Source organism: Anomalospiza imberbis, chromosome 18, assembly GCF_031753505.1.
Source record: "Anomalospiza imberbis isolate Cuckoo-Finch-1a 21T00152 chromosome 18, ASM3175350v1, whole genome shotgun sequence".
Taxonomy (NCBI): domain Eukaryota; kingdom Metazoa; phylum Chordata; class Aves; order Passeriformes; family Viduidae; genus Anomalospiza; species Anomalospiza imberbis.
In genome coordinates, this window is record NC_089698.1 from 13,867,732 (window position 1) to 13,886,942 (window position 19,211).

The 19,211-nt window shown below is 53.4% G+C and overlaps 1 protein-coding gene and 2 long non-coding RNA genes across 3 annotated transcripts in view; all 3 read left to right on the forward strand.

The window, feature by feature from the left end:
- Nucleotides 1-1,441, forward strand: part of LOC137484980 (uncharacterized) — a 344,848-nt gene extending 343,407 nt beyond the window's left edge. The window contains exon 2 of the long non-coding RNA XR_011005127.1: nt 142-1,441. This is a non-coding gene — a long non-coding RNA (uncharacterized lncRNA). The remainder of the gene's footprint in view (nt 1-141) is intronic.
- A 7,396-nt stretch (nt 1,442-8,837) lies between these two features.
- On the forward strand, nt 8,838-16,888 carry LOC137484976 (protein DGCR6). The gene is made up of 5 exons (XM_068209227.1): nt 8,838-9,043; nt 9,112-9,272; nt 9,892-9,992; nt 13,966-14,106; nt 16,139-16,888. The coding sequence occupies exons 1-5, from the start codon at nt 8,895-8,897 to the stop codon at nt 16,220-16,222; spliced, it is 636 nt and encodes a 211-aa protein (XP_068065328.1). The 5' UTR covers nt 8,838-8,894; the 3' UTR covers nt 16,223-16,888.
- On the forward strand, nt 11,148-13,461 carry LOC137484979 (uncharacterized). Its single transcript, XR_011005126.1, has 2 exons — nt 11,148-11,794; nt 12,606-13,461. It is a non-coding gene; the product is annotated as an uncharacterized lncRNA (long non-coding RNA).
- Nucleotides 16,889-19,211: the final 2,323 nt, after the last annotated feature.

Consider the following 19,211-nt stretch of genomic DNA (forward strand, 5'->3'; position numbering starts at 1 on the left):
CACTCCAAGAGGGTGCTGGGCACTGCCCAAGCTCCCCATGGAATGGTCCTGGCCCCAAGGCTGCCAAAGGCACAGGAGTATTTGGACAGTGCTGCCAGGAATGCACAGGGTGGGGTTGTTGGGGTGTCTGTGCAGGGCCAGGAGCTGGGCTGGATGGTCCTTGTGGGTCCCGTCAGCTCAGGATATTCTGTGATTCTGTGACCTTAGTCACTGACTGTTCTCAGAATCCTACCCCCAGCCCAGCCCTGCCCCTTCCTCCTGGTGCAATGTGTGCCAGCTCCATGAGCGTGTTGATATCCCTTGTCCAGGCCTCCAGTTTCTTCACATCCCTCTTGAACTAGGAGACCACATGTGGACACTTCCTTCAGACGTCTGCCTGTGCCCTTCCCAGCAGCTCCCACTATGGGCTTTGCCTTACTCTGAGGAAAAACAACAAGCTGATGTCCACCCTGAGGTTCTCTGCTGCTTCCAGGGTCTTTTCAACAGTGTCCTTCCAGCTCAGACTCTTCCTGTAATGTCCTATGGTGCCATCCATGTGAAGGACATGGATGAGGCATTGCCACACCTCAGTATCAGGAAGGGCTAATGAATCTCTTTTCCAGGCATCCTGCAGGCTTTCTTCCCACCACTGCATGTTGGATATCCCTGACTGACAGCTCCCCATGATAGACACCAGTGAGGAGGTTTTGTTCAGGGGTTCACAAATCAGCAGAGGCTGAAAACCATCAAATAATTTTCCTGCAGCTGTGAGTTCCACCAGGAAATGATACATACTTGCTGTTCTGAGCCGCTTTTCAGGGCTGTTTTGGGCAGGCAGAAAACTTTGACCTCCAGGAAAAACCAGCTGAACCCAGTCATAATGTCGAGAAATCAGGTGTTCTGCTTCCCCGGAGACAGAGCAGGATCCACCTTCCCTGATAGGTACGGCTTTTGGTGACAACGTGGTGGCTTATGGTTGAGGAGAAGTTGTGCGAGTGGCTGTGATGGAGCCAGCAGCCTCCGTTCCACCAGCATATCATCCGTGGGATCAGAGGAGCAGTGACACTTTTGGCTTATCCTCTCCTCCACGAACACTGCGACACTGATCTTCCTCCCATTTCCTCCTGATTTCCCAAAGCAGAGAAGGAGCTGTTGGGTTGGACAACAGCACATGTTTTTGGCTTGGCCAGCAAGCAGCAGTAAAAGCCAGCCTGCTGCCAACAATTCATTTCCTGTTTCAGGCCCTACCAAAAATAAACTCGGAAGGGAAACTCTAATGAGAACAAAACAGACAGGAGACAACCCAGAGCTCTCAAAACTATATAGGAAAATTCTCTCTCACTGTTCACTAGGAAGGGGGACAGTGGTGTCAGAGGGAATTTCATGCTGGATGAGGGGATTGTGAAGGGGTTTGGGCAGCTCCATCAGGATAATAGGAATATAAATATATATGCAGCTGACACTTCCTGTGGCTACATTATACATGGGGAAATGGCCATTTCCTTCTTTGCCTCACAGAGTGGATGTAGGGTCCTGACTGCCTCCCCCAGGATACTTGGCTCCAGGGATGGCCACGCTGGGGACACTGAGATGTCCCCAGGCCTCAGGGATGATGTCCTCATGCAGCCACCATCCAGCTGGCACTGGGCTCTCCGCTGCCAGGCTGTGTGGCTGAGACCCCAAAGAGCTGCAGTCGCTGCAACACTACCACAATCATTTCCCATTCCTCACCACAGCCATTGGCAACCTCATCAACATCTCCTGGGTCCAGCTGGTGCTTGAGGAGGGCTCTGGTGGTGTTTCAGTGGCAAGAAATAGAAGCCTTTTGCAGGCCATCAGCTGCTGCTGATGTGCTCTCCCGGTGCCCACCAGCACCTGATGCAGGTAGCACGAACGTGCAGAGCCAAGGATGGGCACTGTGCTCCTGCGAGATGGCAGCTCCAGCATCAGCATCCAGCAGGAAGGAGAAAGCTGTGCCCCAGGGCTCCCTGTGAGCATGGGTGGTGGCTCTGGGACCCTGCACCACCAGCCCTGGCATGGCACGGACACCTTGATCCAGCTCCTGCAGCTTTGTCTTGGGATGGTGGAGCCTCTGGGTGGGTATTTGTAGCCTTTTCCCTCATGAAAAAATGAGGCAGGGGGTGGGGAGTGGTTTGTCTCTGCACCCTGTGCCCGAGATGCCACAAAACACAGGACATTGATAAAAATACATACTCCAGGAGTATATGCATGCACACAAAAATATGTGTATACATGATATACATAATTTTATCAGTCAATATACATTTTATATATATATATATATAAAATATTCCTGGAATGTATAGGAGTGTATAGTGTATATTATATATAATTTATATATAAATATAACATAATATAAAAATGTCTTTGTATGCATTACTATACACTCCAGGAGTAAATGTTTTTCTATTTCTATATTTATTTTCATATATAGACACCTACACTCTCCTATATACTCCCACAGTACATGGTACATATACTTCCAAATCTATAACATAGATTTCTACACTTCTGACATTTTATGTATACAGTAATGTATATATACACACTTATGTACTTACCTGTTTTTCTAAGTCAGGAGCTGAAGGTGAGGACGTGGAGGTGAGGCTGAGCCTGCCCACAGCATCCAGGTGCCAGCCCTGTCCCTGATGGCATAATGGCAGTGCCACCCAGGCACCTCTCAACACCATGCCCACAGAGCAGGTTTTGTGATGCTGAATCCAACAAGTGCTGTTCTGGGTACTTCCCTGAGGATCTGGGCTTCAGGGAGCTCCAGCACGGACTTGCAGGGAAGCAGGGCAGCAGGATACTTCACCTCCCAGCACCAACCCAGCAGCAGCTCCAGGCTCTTCAAACAGGATTGCTCTAAAGCCATTTTGTCCCCACCGATGGGCACTCAGGGCTGGGCAAAGCCATGGTCACCTCCTCTGCCCTGTCCTGCACTGCATTGCATTGCGTGGGCTTCAAAGTGGGGATGCACCTTCAACTCATCGAGACCTCCAGCGGTGCCTCTGCAGCCCCAGCCGTGCGTGCTGAAGGCTGGGGTTCCCATCAGTGTGCGTTTGGCGAGGCACAGGGCAGCGCCCTGAGGACTGCACAGGGGAGGGGCTGCAGCCGGACCCCTGCTCGCAGGCATCAGGCGGGCATGCCCACCTCCCCAGCCGCACACCCTGCAAAGCCACCTTGGCTCCATTTTAGACTCTCCCTCACCCATGGAGTAGTGGAAGTGTTTCCACGTGATCCAGGACCCCAGTTAATCCCCAGCCGCAATGAGCTGCACAGAGCAAAGCGCTTCTAACACACAGAGCCATCGCTGGGCAAATCCAAGAGCCTGAGCCTTTATTTCAGCCTCTGCAAGCATCATTGGGAAAAAAACATATTTTTGCAGGGAAAACACGAGGGCACTCTGTCCAAGGGTTTTGAGCAGGAGAGGAGGAATAATCAGGTGGAAGTCAGGCAGAGGCTCCGGGTACCTGATTCATCCCCAGCCTGTGCTCCCAGCCGCATCGCGCCTGCCCATGTTTAGTCTGTGTGGGAGCACAAATCACTGCTCAATGTCATCGCTCTGACCGGATCTGGATTTCATTAGGAGCCACATGATCGGCCCTGGCTGCCGCCGGGGGCTGGCTGTGCTCTCCCCGAGGAGCTGCACAGGATGCGGGGCAAGGGTCGGGGCGTGGGGCTGAATGGGCCCCTTGTCTACAGCAGAGAAGCCGCAGCCACCTCCTTGGGACGCGTGTTTTGTCCCCCTGAGGGTCTTGGAGACCCCAAAAATATCCTGAGGGGAAGGGAGGTGCAGCCTGCAGCTGTCCCCTGCTCAGTTGGTGACTGTAGGGGCACAGCAAGGGGGACCTCAGGACCCATGAGCTGGGGTCCCTGCCCCTGCTCAAAGTCAGGCTGCAGAAACAGAGGGACACGGATGCCAACTGGGCAGCCCCAGCCAAGGGATAGAAGGGTTTGGCTCCAGGCTGCTGCAACCCCTGCATACAGTCATATCCTTTATATCTCCTGCATCCCTTGGATCCTTTACATCCCATTGCAACTCTAACATCCCATTGCACTCTCTTAATCCCTTGCAGCTTCCTTGCATGCCTTGCATTATTAATAGCCTGCTGCAGCCCTTTAAGCATCTTTTACATCCATTACATTCTTTGCATCCTTCTCAGCTCACGGAATTCCTTATGTCCCACTGCATCCTTTGTGTCCCCTGCAGCCTGCTGTGTCAATTGCATCCTGTACATGCTTTGCACTCACCCCTTGCAGCCCATGGCCCCTGCACACAACTCCCAGCCAAGCCCACACACTTCAGTCTCATCCAAGGTCATTCTTGCTTATGAAGCCCTGTGCAGTGACCTGGGAGCACCTGCACCAGCCAGCCAGGAGCCTCTCCGGCTGGTCCAGGGGAAGCAGGTCCTGCCCCCTGCCCAAGCTCCCCAGGCAGGGTGTTGTCCGTGGGGTGATACAGACCAGTCACCTCACCTCAAACAGGCCTGACACCCTTCTCTCTGCAAGTGGCAAAGACATGAGATGCTCCTGAGCTGCTGAGCCACAACCCACATGAATTTGCCCTGGCTGAGCATCCATGTCCCATCCCAGGAATGATATGCACCCAGGACACATGGCTGTGGCATCTCCTCTGAGTCCCCATGGAGCTTGGCCCAGACAACCAAAGCCTGGACAAGTTTTCCAACATGTTTTCAATTATGTACGCTGCCCTTCCAGCCCAGCAGCCTTTGGTCTCCTAGCTACACCAGCAGCCAGCCGGCAGGAGAGCGTGTAGGCTCCACCGGGCAGCACCGAGAGCCAGTGACTACCTCAATCCAGGTCTTATTTTAGCTGCAGCTCAGGGGTGAAATTCCCGTTCAGATATTCAGCTCCAGAGGCCAGAGCAGGGGAAACACTTTTACTCTGCAGTGTTTAAATTGGAAGAAATCCGGTGAGCCTGAGGCTGAGGCTCTGGCAGTCCCAGCCATGCCCTCCCCTTGCCCGGGGGATGAGGTGAGGGCCCACAAATTGTTAAAGTGGTCTGAAAAAGGAGGGGGCAAGGCTGGGGACAGGTGGCAAAGCCAGTGTGGTGGGTGACCACGCAGCCAGTGCAGGGTGGAGTCAGAGGGCTGCTGCTGTAGCCCCCACCCCAGTGGGCTGGTGCAGCTCTTAGAGGGTCCAAAGAGGAGTTGGAGGAGACTTGAGAAAAGCATCCAAGCCAAGCTGGCTGAGGAGAGACAGATCCAGCCTTGAGGAGAGGAGCCCCCCAGACCTGGCCCTGCAGGGGGGTTGCTGCTTCAGGAAAACCCTGGCTCCAGGCCTGGCTCAGGCACCAGCCAGGGACTAACTGCAGGCACCGTGGCTTGGGCTAAGCTGCAGTCCTGTCACCAGCCCTGGCCATCTCGGTCCATACTGATGCCATGGACAGCAAAGCCGCTGCTAGGATGCTCGCCAGCTCTCAGCCCAAGGACCAGATGATGCTGACCTGTCCCTGACTCCACAGTAAAGGCAGTAAAGTTATGTTTGGTGCAGAACTGGCAGTGCATTGGCCTCTTTCAGTGACAGCTGGCTGTCCAGTGACACCAAACTCACCAAAGACTGGGGGATCCACTCCTGGCTCTGAAGTGGTGACTCAGAGCCATGGTGATGTGGCAGCTCTCCCAGGGACTCCAGGCTTGGACAGACATCTCCTGCAGGAAGGTGTGTGCCCAGGGTTCTTGGGGATTATTCCCCATGGCAATATACCCCCATGCACCAGGCTCCACAGACACTCCACTCCCTCTTGTATTTCTTGTCCTCCTGCTTCCATCCAGCCTCCTCTGCACCAGCAGCATGAGAAAAGCCCTGCAGCTGGTTTAGGGGCTCAAGAAGCAGCAGCAGGACAAGATTAGCCACAGATTCTTCTATGCCAAGTCAAGGAACATCTCACTCTCCCAGTGCAGAGGTCCCATGGCCATGAGCACCCAAACATGGCCTCATTCTGCCCACCAGAAAGAGTCCCATTGGGCTCTTCCCCAGCCGCTCTTTCACTCCATGGTGGGGGTGACAGGGTGAGGAAGGACAGAGAAGCTTTCTCAGGTCTGTCTGTCCCTTCATAGTTCAATCCAGGCTTAGTTAAGGCTCTCTCTGGGCATCACAACCCAACTGCAGGGTTGTTTCTCTCTCAGGCCTCTGGGTCCAGCAAGCAGTAGTTTCGTCCTTGGTGCTGGCATGTTCTAGGGAGCTCAGGAAGGACCTGGGTTTCCTCCACCCATGCTGTGTCACCTGAACTGCTTGTGGCACCACTGCAAACACTGTTAGCTGGTCAGGGACTACCCCACCTCAGCCCAAGCCCACTCCCCAAGAGCCTCCTGCACATCCCAACATATCTTGATATACTTCCTGCCTGGACATACAGAGCATGGGACACCCCAGGTCACTGTGCTCTCCAGCCCCAGCCCCCAAGTGTGCCAGCCACCCACCTCGTCTACATTCCCAGACCCAGCCAAGGGCTGCAGATTGTCCCCAGTGGCTGACCCAACTGCAGTCCAGCTCACTGAGCTCCTTCCTCCAACCCAAAGCCCATGTCCCTCTGCCCCCATGGCACTTGTGCAGGTCCCGGCAGAGGAGCCTGTCCCAGCTCCATCCCCACCAGCATCCAGACGCAGCAATGATCCAAGTGCAAAGCCCGGCCAGGTACCTCACGGAGCACACACCAGCTCTGCTCCCTGCCGCGGGAGCCCCAGAACCCCAGCGTTTGTGTCGCCAGCCCTGCAGGCTGCCGAGGCAGCGCCCGGAGCTGCCGGGCTAATGAGAAATGCATGGGACCCACATCTGGTAGCGATTGAGCCGGGAGCAGCGCTGGGAAGGGAGGAAGCGCAGATTTCCTGCGGCACAAAGGAAAGGAGAGGAATGTCCGCGGCAGAGCAGAGGCCCTGGCCGCCCCTCCCTCCACCTTCACAGGGGTGCACAGGCACCAGATGGTGCTGGCTTCCTTGCTGGCACTGCTGGAGAGTGTCCCCGCGCATGTGCCCTCCTCTTCCCTGGGCTGAGCCTCTCTCAGCTGCCCGGCCACTCCCCTTTCCAACCACAAGGATGCACAGGCACCCACAGCCGCTGTCCACAGCCATGGCCATGCACTGCCAGAGCCTCCTGCATGGCCTCCTCCCTCCAGCCTGCTGCTGCTCAGGGTCCCCACAGCTAGGCACCCCCAGGCTTGAAAGCCCCTCGAAACACCCTTGGGCAGGGAGCAGAAGCCCAGTGAAGTCATGAGAGCAGCAAAGTAAAGGCAGAGGCTGCCTTTACTGTGCCATGCCGGTGAGGCTGTGACGCTGAAGGGGACAAGGCAGGTGGCATTTACATCCTCACCAGTGCAGGAAGCCGCGCCAGGGGAGGCAGCTGGTCTGGTCGTGTTTCAGGTGAAGCCTTTGTCACCATACCGGAGCATCACTGGCTATCAATGGGATTTTGGGTGGTGCTGCTGGGGGTATTCCCTGGGACAGCAAAACCTGTGACAGCAGGTGACACATAGAAGGGAATATTTAGCAAAAGCTGCCATCAAATCTTCATGGAGGAGTACAGCAAAGTCTTGGGCATGCTTTCATCCTGATCCAGGCTATTGCCCCAGTCGAAGCTGGGCAGCACAACTCATAGCTCTTGTTTTAAAGGACCCTTTTTTCCCATTACCCCGCAGCTCCGCCTCTGGCTGAGCCAGCACAGCAAAACCTCATGGTGGCTCCTGAGGAAATCATTCCATGGAGGTGTTGCTACCAGGCAGGGGGAAGGATGGGCAGGGGACAAGCTGGACAGCTGGACACAGCAGGGTTAACTCCATAAGGTCTAAGTAGCCCAAGCATAGAGAGATCTGCAGTCAGCCCACCCAAAGCCTCTCCAGCACTTGGGATTTGGGGATCCTTGAACAGAAATTTGAGGCACTGCAGTGGGGAAAAAAAGTCATTTCCATTCAGGGATGTTTTCAGGATACTCCACTTTGCTGGAGATGCTCTGTGCTCTCTCTGCCATTTCCAGTCCCCTTGAACAGCAGTGCAGCTTCTGTAGGATTTGAAGTCCTATTAAATCCAGTAGTTTTAAGGCATTTTTAACCCATTTCAATGAATCTTCCATCTTACTAATTCAAGATAGGAACCTTTTCCTGTGCTCTGCTGCCATGAATGCACAGCTCATCCTTCACTTCTCATCTCCCACACCGCAGCATGCATGGGAAGGACCCATCACCATCCCAGCACGCAACACTCTGTGTGTTTTTAGGGATTGGAAGGGATCTGGGCAGCCATGCGGCCCCGTCCTTCCCAAGGCATCCACAAACATTGCCCAGCATGACCCTGGCACAGTGTCCACAGGGGATGATCCCCACTTCACAGGCTGGAGTTACTTCACAGAGTGCAATCCCACCAGTGCTGGTGATGCACCACATTTCTGGCCGTGGTCGAAGCCACCCTGCCACCCACTTTTGACTCATCCACTCCAAAGCGGACAAATTACGTCGGAAACGCTCCTGATAAAGTAATTTAAAACATCTGTAGCTGCTTCCAAGCTGGAGCAAGGGGCTAGTCCGCGATTCCTCCCCGCGCATCCCATGGGACGGGCCGGGGTGGAACCGCCTGGAAACTCCGGGGCATGCCGGGGCTGCGGGAGCGCCATGGGCCGGGATGAGCGGCAATGGCGGCCGGCTGCGGGGGGCGGGGCGGGGGCGTGGTCATGGGGAGAGGCTGGGCCGGGATTGGCTGTCTCTGGGGGCGGGGCTTGTGCAGGCAGGAGGGGCGCGTGACTCGGGGGCGGGGCTGGACGGGACGATGGAGGCGCGCAGGCCGAGTGGCGGTCCCGCGCATGCGCAAATTGCGGCAGGAGGGCGAGGTCGCGCGGCTCTGCGCAGGCGCAGATCGCAGGAGGGCGGTGAGGGTGAGGCGGCCATGGCGCGGCCCGGCGCGTTCGAGGCGGCCGAGCAGCAGCAGCAGCTGGAGGAGGAGGAGCAGCAGCAGGAGCAGGTCCTGTCCCGGCAGCAGGAGCGGCACTACCGACTGCTGGCCGAGTTGCAGGCGCTTGTCAAGGCGCTGCCCAGGTGAGCGGAGCCCGAGTGGGACCAGGGGCCGCTGCCGGTGCCGGCGCTGATCCGGTTTATGCCCGCAGTGCTTGCCAGCAGCGCCTCTCGTACACGACGTTGTCCGAGCTGGCGCTGGCGCTGCTGGACGGGACCGTGTTCGAGATCGTGCAGGGGCTGCTGGAGATCCAGCACCTCACCGAGAAGAACCTGTACAGCCAGCGGCGGCAGCTGCACAGCGAGCACCGCGGTACCAGAGCCACCGTGGGGGTACTCCCGGGCCACTGGGGGGACTGGAGAGGGGAGCGCTGGGGCGAGGGCCACAAGAGCGGCCGTCCTGGAGCACTGGAGGGGACAGAGGAGGTGGACAGCTCAGGAGAAATGGGGGTAGCACTCCAGGGAAGTGATGGGGACCCTGCCGGGGGAGAGGGGCCCGGGGCGTCTCTGGGGTGGGGAGGAGGTTCGGTGGGTACTGGGGGTGGGACGTTGTGGCGGCGGTGGGGGGGACACCAGGGAGACAGTTGGGGGGGCAGTGAGGGCTTGGGCATGGCACTGGGGGGGGTGGGGGGTAACAGTGAGGAGGCAGATTGTGAGAGTGGAGGACACTGCGGGTGACACTAGAGGGCACTGGGGGACTGTGTTGGGGACACTGGGGGCTGGGGATGACGCTGAGAGGGACAGGTTGGGGGAGCTTGGGGGTGGCACTGGAAAGGCAGGTTTGGGGCACTCTGGGGGTGGGTTGTGAGGGCATAAAGGAGATATAGGGAACGACATTGCACGTTGTGGGGAGGGCGCTGGGGGGAGGGTGGGATGGCACTGGGGGCACCTGCCAGCAGTGTGCCCTCCTGAGTCCCTCGTGCCTATGGCAGGGCTGAAGCAGGAGCTGTTCCATCGGCACAAGGAGGCCCAGCAGTGCTGCAGGCCCCACAACTTGCCACTGCTTCGTGCAGCCCAGCAGCGTGAGATGGAGGTGAGAGGGGCTGGGCTGGAGATGGAGGTGGGGGTGGGGGGGTGCAGAGCTGTGTCCCCTTCCCAGGGCTCTCTCAGCCCTCCCCGTTGCAGCAGGAGCTCTGCAGCATCTCCAGAGGGTTTGGCTGGCTATTTCTATCCTGCAGCTTCAGGAGACACCAGCTGTCCTGGCTGGCCTTGCTACCACAGACTTAGGTTCCCCACCCCAGTCTAGAGGCGTCTTCCTCTTGCTCTGCCCTTTGTCCCCTCAAGGTAGGGGCGCAGATCAGGTGTGATCTGAGAATTGTGGAAGCTCAGGCACCTGCTCCAAAGGCAATGCTCTCCACAGTACTTTAATGATCCATCATTATTTGATGGGCTGAAGCCTGTATAGGATAGGTGTACCTATCCTATAGGAGTACCACTGATAAGGAGGAAACACCTTGAGTTTCATAAGTATAGTAAGAGTTTCTGAGAGCATCCCAAGGCATTTCAAAAAGATTCAGTCCCAGAGGACTTTTCTGTCATCTCTTGGTGATAGAGGCAGTTTTGTAATGTAAGAAAATGGCAAGTAGCTGGTTATGTTAATCAGTGGAATTGAAATGTAAGAGGGGTAAGCTACTTTGGTCCACATTAGGTGAATGAGAACAGTTTCCTGCCTTGGCCCATGGCAAGCACCATGCCATTGCTTGCTGTTGTTGGATTCTTTGGTGTTTCCACATTCCTCATTTCCTGTCAAAGTGACTAAAGCCAGGCTGGACCTCTGGTACCTGTCCTTGTTGCTTCTGTCTCTGAGTAACTTAGACTTGCAGCAGTAATCTTTACTGCCTGTTTTAAATGCTTCCAGTATTTCATTAAATTGCCCAAATATGTCTCACTTCTCCTTGTCTTACATGCTCTGCAACTTCCTTCTACCCGCCCTCTACCTTTCTTCTGTTTTTGTCTCCCAAGTGTTAATAGAGTCACTCATTCCTGTCTTTATCCTCTGACAGTTCTGCTGTAGAGCATTTTGGGTATAGATTGATCATCTCTGTTATATCTGATGTGTGTATATAGATTGATCATCTCTGTTATATCTGATGTGTGTATAATTGGAGGTCCCCTCTGTGGTTAAAGGTTTCCATGACCAGCTCCCATGAGGTAGCTTGGGATTGGTCTCCCAGGACAGGTAATACAAGGTGTATGTTTTAGATATTTGGCTCCTCAGTGGAACCCATGGCATTTAGAAAAGCTTTGCCCATCATGCAGGGTCCGTGGCCACCAGGGCTGAAGTAAAACTTGTGTGTCTCATATTTGTCCAAGATATGGCACTTTTCTCTAACCTAGAGTTAGATGCCGGTACTAAGCAATGTGAGGCACTTAAATTTGGGTGTTTTTTTCAAGCCCAAAGAAAGTCAGTCCTCCAGCATAGTAAGTGAAGGAGGCAATAGCACACTGAGATGGGTGGGAGGAAGGAAAATCTGGGGAATGAGGGATTTTAATCTGTTGTGTCTCCCACAAAGGGAGTGAACCCCTGGACTGAAGAAAGTGTGAAGACAGAGCTTGCTTAGGTTTGTTCCTCAGCATCCTTTGGTGAAGGAGCAGTCATCACTCTGCCTTGCCTTCTGCTGGGGCTGGAGTTGTCTTGAGTTTCTTCCCATTTATTGCCATGAGATCCTGCCCTGAATGTTTTCTCTGGAGCAGATTTTGTGTGGTCACCTTCTAGTGGATCCAAGTTCTGCATCCTCCTTAATTGCAGGTGGTTCTGTGAAGGTTTCCCACTGTGATGTGCTAATTGTGGGGTCTACATCCAGGAGAGGTTCCAAGAGGTGGCTCCTGCCCCATGTGAGTGATAACTCTTTGTTAGGTCACACCTTTTCCGGAGACCCATGGATACCCCTGCTGCAGACACACCTCAGCCCTTCCCCAGACTGTTCATGGCCAAGAGTTCTGTCACATAAATCCTGAATTTTCACCAGGAATTGTAGCAGGGTGGGGGCATTCAGCTCCCATCCAAGGCCATTTTAACCACCAGCCACTGGGATTTGTGACTTCTGCCTTTCTGTGCAGTGGGGATAGTTTAACCACATGGATGTTTCCAGCTGAACATGTGCCCGTGATCTCTGTTACAAAGGGGCAGCATTATATGAATGAAATGTTGAAACTTGTGGCTTTTCACAGAGTCACAGGATAAAATGAATTAGAAGAAACCTACAAGGGCCATCCAGTGCAGCTCCTGTCCCTGCACAGACACCCCCAACAACCCCACCCTGGGCATCCCTGAGAATGTTGTCCAAACCCTCCTGGAGCTCTGTCAGCCTCCGGGGCTGTGCCCATTCCCTGGGGAGCCTGAGCAGTGCCCAGCACCTCTGGGGGAAGAACTTTTCTCTGATGTCCAGCCTAACCCTCCCTGACACAACTTCAAGTTATTCCCACAGGTCCTATCACTAATCACCACAGAGAACAGATCAATGTCTGCCCCTCCTCTTCCCCTTTCAAGGAAGTTTTAATTTCAGCGAGTCTCCCCTCAGTCTCCTCTTCTCCACCTGAACAGACCAACTGTTCCTCATATGGTTTCCCCTCAAAGCCCTTCACCATGTTTGTTGCCTTCCTTTGGATGCTCTCTAACGGTTTATTTATTTCCTACTTCTTGCAGGAGAAGCACAGCATCATGGAATGGTTTGGGTTGGAAGGGACCTTCCAGTTCATCCAGTCCCACATCCTGCCATGGGTGGGGACACCTGCCACTATCCCAGGTTGCTCCAAGCCCCTCCCACCTGGCCTTGGACACTTCCAGGGATGGGGTAGCCACAGCTTCTCTGGGCAGCCTTTGTCAGTGTGTCACCATCCTCACAGGGAAGAAATCCCTCTTAACATCTAATCTAATTCTGCCCTCACCATTCGAAGCCATTCCCCCTTGTTGTGTCACTCTGTTCCTTGTCCCAAGTCCTTCTCCAGCTCTCTTGGAGCCCCTTTAGGCACTGGAAGGGGCTCTAAGGTCACACAGAGGCTTCAGTCCTTGGAGCATCTCCTTGCCCTCCTCTGGACTTGCTCTAGCAGCTCCATGTCCTTCCTCTGCTCAGCCCCCAGAGCTGGAGGCAGCTCTGCAGGTGGGGTCTCACCTGAGGGGGGCAGAGGGGCAGAATCTGCCTCTTCACTCTGCTGCCCACCCTACAAAAATGAGCCTGTCGTTTTTTTGTGGATGGGGTTTGATGGTTCCTGGTGTTCCCTGTGGCTTGCAAAGGAAGTCTACTGTTCAGTGCAGCCTGGTGAGGTTGTATCACCTCTGTACACATGGGGCTCTTTACTTGATCTGTTCTCTGCTTGTCCCCTGCAATCCTCCTCTCTGCTTCCACTCCTGATTTCCAGCATGCCTTTGTTTGCTGGGCTCCATTCTTTTCTGGAGGCAGCACAGAAACTCTGCTGAAGTTTGGGCAGATGTTGGTGAGGCAGGAGTGGCCATGACCTCCTGGTTGGAGCTATTCTGGCAAAGCTATTCTTTCATAATGTTCTCAGTCTGTCAAAAATAGAGTCCAGAATTCAGATTATTTCACAAATAAATAGGATATGTATGGGGTTTACAGCTCCAGTTCCATATTAGTGTCCAGGGAGCCATCTTGATGAGCTTCAGTGGCTAGGTTATTCCTCCAAGGATTGCTTCAGCCTCACCTGAGAAGGGCACATAGTTCTTAGTCTGAGCTCAGCCATAGCTCAGGTGGTGACTCATCAGAGAAAGTGATTCAGACACTGATCAGTTCCTCGTGGTCTTTCCTGGCCTCCAAACACTCAGAGAGCAGGCTGTTCCCATGACTTCCCTGCATTTTCTTGAGTGGCAGCTTTGCAGGTGGAGGTGTTAAGACCTGGGCCTGTGCTGGTTACCCACTGCTATGTTTGGACTCAGCAGGAGAGATTCAGGGCCTAGTTGCACTTGGGTTCCAAGTAAAAATCTTAGAGATGAGATAAAGCTGGGAAGAAGGCAGATAGTTCACTTTCCCATTGACTTCTATGTTTTCCAGGCTATGGAGCAACAGATCCGAGAGGAACAGCGAATGATGGATGAGAAGATAGTCTTGGAATTGGACCAAAAAGTAATCGACCAGCAGAGCACCCTGGAGAAGGCTGGGGTGTCTGGCTTCTACATCACCACCAACCCCCAGGTTGGTGTTTGGGCACGGCAGGCGAGGTGTTTCCACAAGAGCCTGGAGTTGCACGGGGGAATGGCTTCCCATTGCCAGGGGGCAGGGTTAGGTGGGATATTGGGAAGAAATTATTCTCTGGAAGGCTGGTAAAGCACAGGTTACCGAGAGCAGCTGTGGCTATCTCTGGATCCCTGGAGGTGTCCAAAGACAGGTTGGACAGGGCTTGGAGCAACCTGGGAGAGTGGAAGGTGTCCCTGCCCATGGTAAGGGGTGGGAATGGATAACCTTTAAAAATCCCTTCCAACCCCAACCACTGCATGATTGTTTGACAGTGCTCTTCGGTTAGTATCTTTTTTTTTTTTAATCTCACTGTAGATAAATTGGGGATGGGTGTGTCAGGCAGAACAATCCGTCCTTTGCCTCCCTGCTGGTGGGTGGTGTGCACTGGGCAGAACTTGTACTCAGTTCATAACTAAAGAGCAGAAGTGCAGGTACCGTTTGGCAGCATTCCCAACTTCCTGCAGTATTTTTTTCCATTGTGGAGGGACAAAACACTGTGCCAACAGCCTGCAGTCCTGTGACTCTCAAATGGGTCTGAAAAGCGCTAAAAGAATTCATTTACTGTGTTTATATTCAGCTTAGCTATGAAAACCGAATTCAAGACTGTTCATTAGGCACCTTGCTCGTTCTTGCATGTGACTTACTGGAGCTGATGATCTCAGGCTGTGATTAAAGAATTGTTCCCAGTTTCCCCAGGGCATTTGCTCTCAAACTGTCTGAGGAGTCACCTGGGGTTGTCCGCATTGTCCTTATGCCACTGCAGGAACGAAAAAACTCAAAGTTCCCAAGTCTTGTTGTAAAGCCATACAAGTTTGCAGGGAATGCAGAGACAGGCTGTTCTTAACTCTGTTTTTTCAGCTGATTAAATGTCACTTTGGTAAAAACCTACTGCTGAGAAAAGATGGCTTAAATGAAGCTAAACAGGCATTTTCTAACACCCACCTGCATGATTCCCAGTTGTGGAGCCTTGAACAAGCCTTTCATTTTTTCAGTGTTGCTATTCCCCAGCTGTATAATGCAGACAGCTCGTTCTTTCCCTCCTGCCCTTCCCTTCATGTTGTTTTTGTAAGTAATAACCCTTATTAAGGTTCCTCTTTGCTGGGTTTGTGTATGTTTGTTAGGATAGGTGCCAAGCCCAACCCGGATCTTGGCTTGTGCCTGTGAGTGCCACTAAGAAATCCCTGCTGGAATCTGTTCACACGGTTCCCATCAGCTGATGTGTTTCCCCCCCAGTCTGTATGAAATGCTTCCTTGTGCAGGGGATATATTTTTACACAAATAGATTTTTATTTCCATAGCTCTGTGTCTGCAGGGCTGAGTCACAGACCTACACTTGCAAATTCTTGGCTCCACCATGTTGTCTGTGAGCTAGGCATAACTAAAGAACGAGCAGGTGGCAAAGGAACTGTGAGCTGATGTTGATGTCTCCACTAGATTGTGGTCCTGGAAAAGGGAGTTTTCCAGAAATAGGGAATGCAATGCTTGCAGGGAATTTGATGCACCAGCACAGCCATGTGTTACACCTGCCTTGGATCCCACTTAGAGGGTTCCAAAAGTGATCCTTCCTCTCCCTGTCCTTCTATGCTGGGAAGGGGTCAGGAAGTTGGAGATGCTGTGGGGGATGTGGGGAGGGGCCTGGAGAACTTTCTCTGGGGCTGCTGCCCCTCCTCAGCCTGCAGAACTGGCCAGCCCTCATAGCCCCCAGCACATATATCATGGTCAAGAAGAAAGAGCCTCTCTGGATCCTTAAGGAATCCTCAAGTGCTGGGATTCCTAAGACAGACACAGTTTGTAGCAGGTCTGGTAAGATGTCACTGCTCCGTGTTTTAGAGAACACCTGAACAAGGTGAAGCATTTGGTTTTTAGCTGCCTGGTTGATTTTCTTGTAATTCCCTAAGAACAAGAAGCTCTTGAGTAGGCCAGTCCTTCCTGCTTCCTGCAGCAGGGAATGGGATCATCTACTTGCACAAACATTTTTCTCTCTTTGTAGGAGCTGACTCTACAGATGAATTTGCTGGAGCTGATTCGGAAGCTGCAGCAGAAGGAAGCTCAGGCTGAGAAGACTTTTTCTTGAAAGAGCAAATCTGCTGTTCACATCTGAGTTTTTCCTCTGATTTCCCTCTAAACAACAGGCTGTCCATGCATTTGCTTTGTATTGTGTCAGGAAGAGGCTACAGGAGTAGAAGAAACTGCTGAGACACTTAAATTAGAGCTGGGGCAGGCAGAGCCCAGCGCAGCGGGTGGTTGGGAGCCTGGGGATGGCTCTCAGATCCCCAGGATCTCAGGATCCTTAGAGCAGTGTCAGCTGCATCTGGCTCAGCTGGGAGCTGATGGAGCATGGTCACCTGCCAGGAATGTCCTGCAGTGATGCTGAGGCCATCACTGAGCCAAGGCTGGACTGAGCACACAGAGTCCCTGTGTTTAGATGATATAAGTGGTGGGAAACAATTCCAAGGATGCTTCTGTGTGTTGTTAAAGCAGAAACAACCTCTTAGACAGGCAGACCTTTCCCAGAGTCTCCTCCAGGCTGGTAGCAGCATTATCTGTATTAGTTTATCTGTATGCTGGCCAGCAGTATCTGTATTAAAGGAGGATTTCAGGCCTCAGCCCAGAGTTACTGGACTGGTGTTTGCAGTGTTCCCACTGGCTCGGAAAGCAGAGCTTTTCCTTTGTTCTTTTAAACCAGTTTCCAAATTAAGAGAAATAAAACACTTTCCCTCTGGGGCTGCAGCTTTCTGAATGCCAGTGGTTGTGTTTGTCCTGCCCTCAGTTGATGAGTGTGGGGCTTGTGGTGCATTAGATGGAAGCTGGGGAGGAACCTGGAGTGTTCCTGAGATCTTTCAGGGTGTTGGAAGACCTTGTGGGTGGCCTTATGGTGGGGAGAGCTGGTGCTGGAGGAGACAAACAAGATCAGAGCTACAAGGACCAAGGAGGCTTTTGGAAATTCAGGGCTGAGGCCCCCTCCCATTTCCATCATGTGTGGGTGTTCCCTCCCCATGGGGATGATGCTGCTGTGATTCGGCAGCTGGAGACAAGACCTACTCCTTGTGTGGAGTCTTCACCTCCTGAATTAAAGTCCTCATGTGGAAAGCAGGCTGATATGGGACCTGCTACACTGCTGAGCACTGGTGAGGGGCAAGGTGGGCAACATTCCCCTCTGGAGACACCTTCATCCTCCTGGGAGGACATAGGGTAACCACTGGTGCAGACCGGGTGAAGTCAGTGTCTGTGGTCAGGTTTATGACCAGAGCGATTGGCAAGGAAATTGCTTCCCGAGGTGAGGATAGGGAAGGCAGGGGTGAACAGTGGGTTCTATGGCAGGAAAGGATGCCCAGGTGCTGGGGGGGGGGCCACACTGCTTCCCAGAAACTTCCCTTTCCTCTACATAAGGTCTCTGGAATGGCTGAGGAGCTGGGATCGAGTTTACTGCCCGTGTGTTCAGCCCCACTGCGCTGCCCTTTGAGGTGAGGGATGGAGTCCACCTTGGTCCAGAGCCCCCGTGACCCAGGACTGCTGATGTCTCTACAAGGAGAGCCAGTGCCAGGGGCTGTTCTGGCACTGCCATGACAACAGCGGCTCTTGGGCTTCCTGCTTCCGCCATCTGTTTGCAGATGGCTCTGCTAGGCAGCTGATTGCAGCCAAGCTGAAATTTTCCATGCCAGTGGTCAGGTTGGGTTTCAGAAAAGCCAAGGTGGAGAGCTGCAGGGAGTTAGACATGGGTAGCTGGTGGGAAAGGTTATCCTAAGGGAGCAAAGCCCCTGGGATGGCTTGTGATCAGATCAGCAGGATTTCAGCAGAGGAACACTTGCTCAGCCCCTGAAGCTGGACAGTACAATGTGAAGGATACAGCTATTTTTCCAAGCAAGTGTCATTGTGTCACCAGAGGGTGACAACATCCCACAGCATTGCTGTGCCACAGCCACTGCAGTTGTGGTAGTGCCAGTAACACAGGGCAGACCTGGTGAGAGCAACCCGAGGGGGCTGGAAGTTCTGCTGGGCTTTGGCTATCTCAGCTCCTTGGTTCAGTGACCTAGCAGCTCCCAAACTCTCAGCTGGTGTCCAAGGAACATGTTTGGCTTCAGCCATCCACAGACCTGGACCAAAGGTGCCTGCCCAGAGCTCCATGTGTGCCAGAAATGACATGGAGAGGGGATGCAACCCGAGGATCAAGTTCCCTGTTCAGGTGCAAGGTGACTTACGTGAGAGCTATGGCTCGGTGCCAGCCCCATGTTCACCCAGGAGCTGGTGGAAGGTGAGTAATGGGCGGCAGGAAGAGACAAGTCCTGTTTATTCTTTCCTTTTCCTATATTTTGGGCTGTTGAGGAGAAGAGCAAGGTCCCCTCCACATAAGGAGGTCGATCAAGTGTGGATAAAGGTGAATGTGTTCAGGTGGGAGCCCTCGAGTTGCAGTGTGGGCTCTGAGTTGTGGGTGCAGCTTGAGGGTGACATTTGGAGTGCTGACTGGTGGGTCCATGAAAATGTCAGTTTAGATGCCCAGGAGCCATCAGAAATTTAGATGAGGCATGAGAAGAAAATGAAAAACATGTTGCTGCTGTGAAGTATCTAAATGCAAATCCCTTCACCCTGACAAAGGCACGTTAGGGATGTTAACAAGCTCCACAAAGACCCTGGAGACACGAGGGATCTGGAACACCTTCCAGCTGAGCTGGACTCCTTTATCTTTGGCAAAGGGCACAAGAGGGGGCAGGGTGGAGATAAAACTATGGGTGACATGGAGAGGGACTTCACTTTCTAGAAATACAAGAGTGGTAGCATTGCAGGGCACCTGTAACAGGCAGGTTTGGGTGAGACAAGTGACTGCTTGAGAAATTCCTACCCCAGGGGGCTGGAGAGGCAGAAGGTTTGTGGTGGTTCAAGAGGAGGTGAAGCACTTCTGGAAAAGAAACACCTTTTGCCTTAGAGATGGATAGAGGTGATTCCCCTTCAGTGTCCTGCAGAGCCAGGTGGAAACACCACAGGCTTTTGCTCAGGATTTGTGCTCCTGACCAGGCAGGAGGACTGTGAGCTGGAGGGGCCTGTTCAGGAGCTCCCCCTCCCGCAGC

Bases quoted from the DNA above. Each gene is read 5' to 3' on its own strand.
- LOC137484976 (XM_068209227.1), top strand. From the start codon at position 8,895: ATGGCGCGGCCCGGCGCGTTCGAGGCGGCCGAGCAGCAGCAGCAGCTG. The intron at 9,044-9,111 runs GTGAGCGGAGCC...TTATGCCCGCAG, and splicing joins CTTGTCAAGGCGCTGCCCAG to TGCTTGCCAGCAGCGCCTCT. The intron at 14,107-16,138 runs GTTGGTGTTTGG...CTCTCTTTGTAG, and splicing joins ACATCACCACCAACCCCCAG to GAGCTGACTCTACAGATGAA.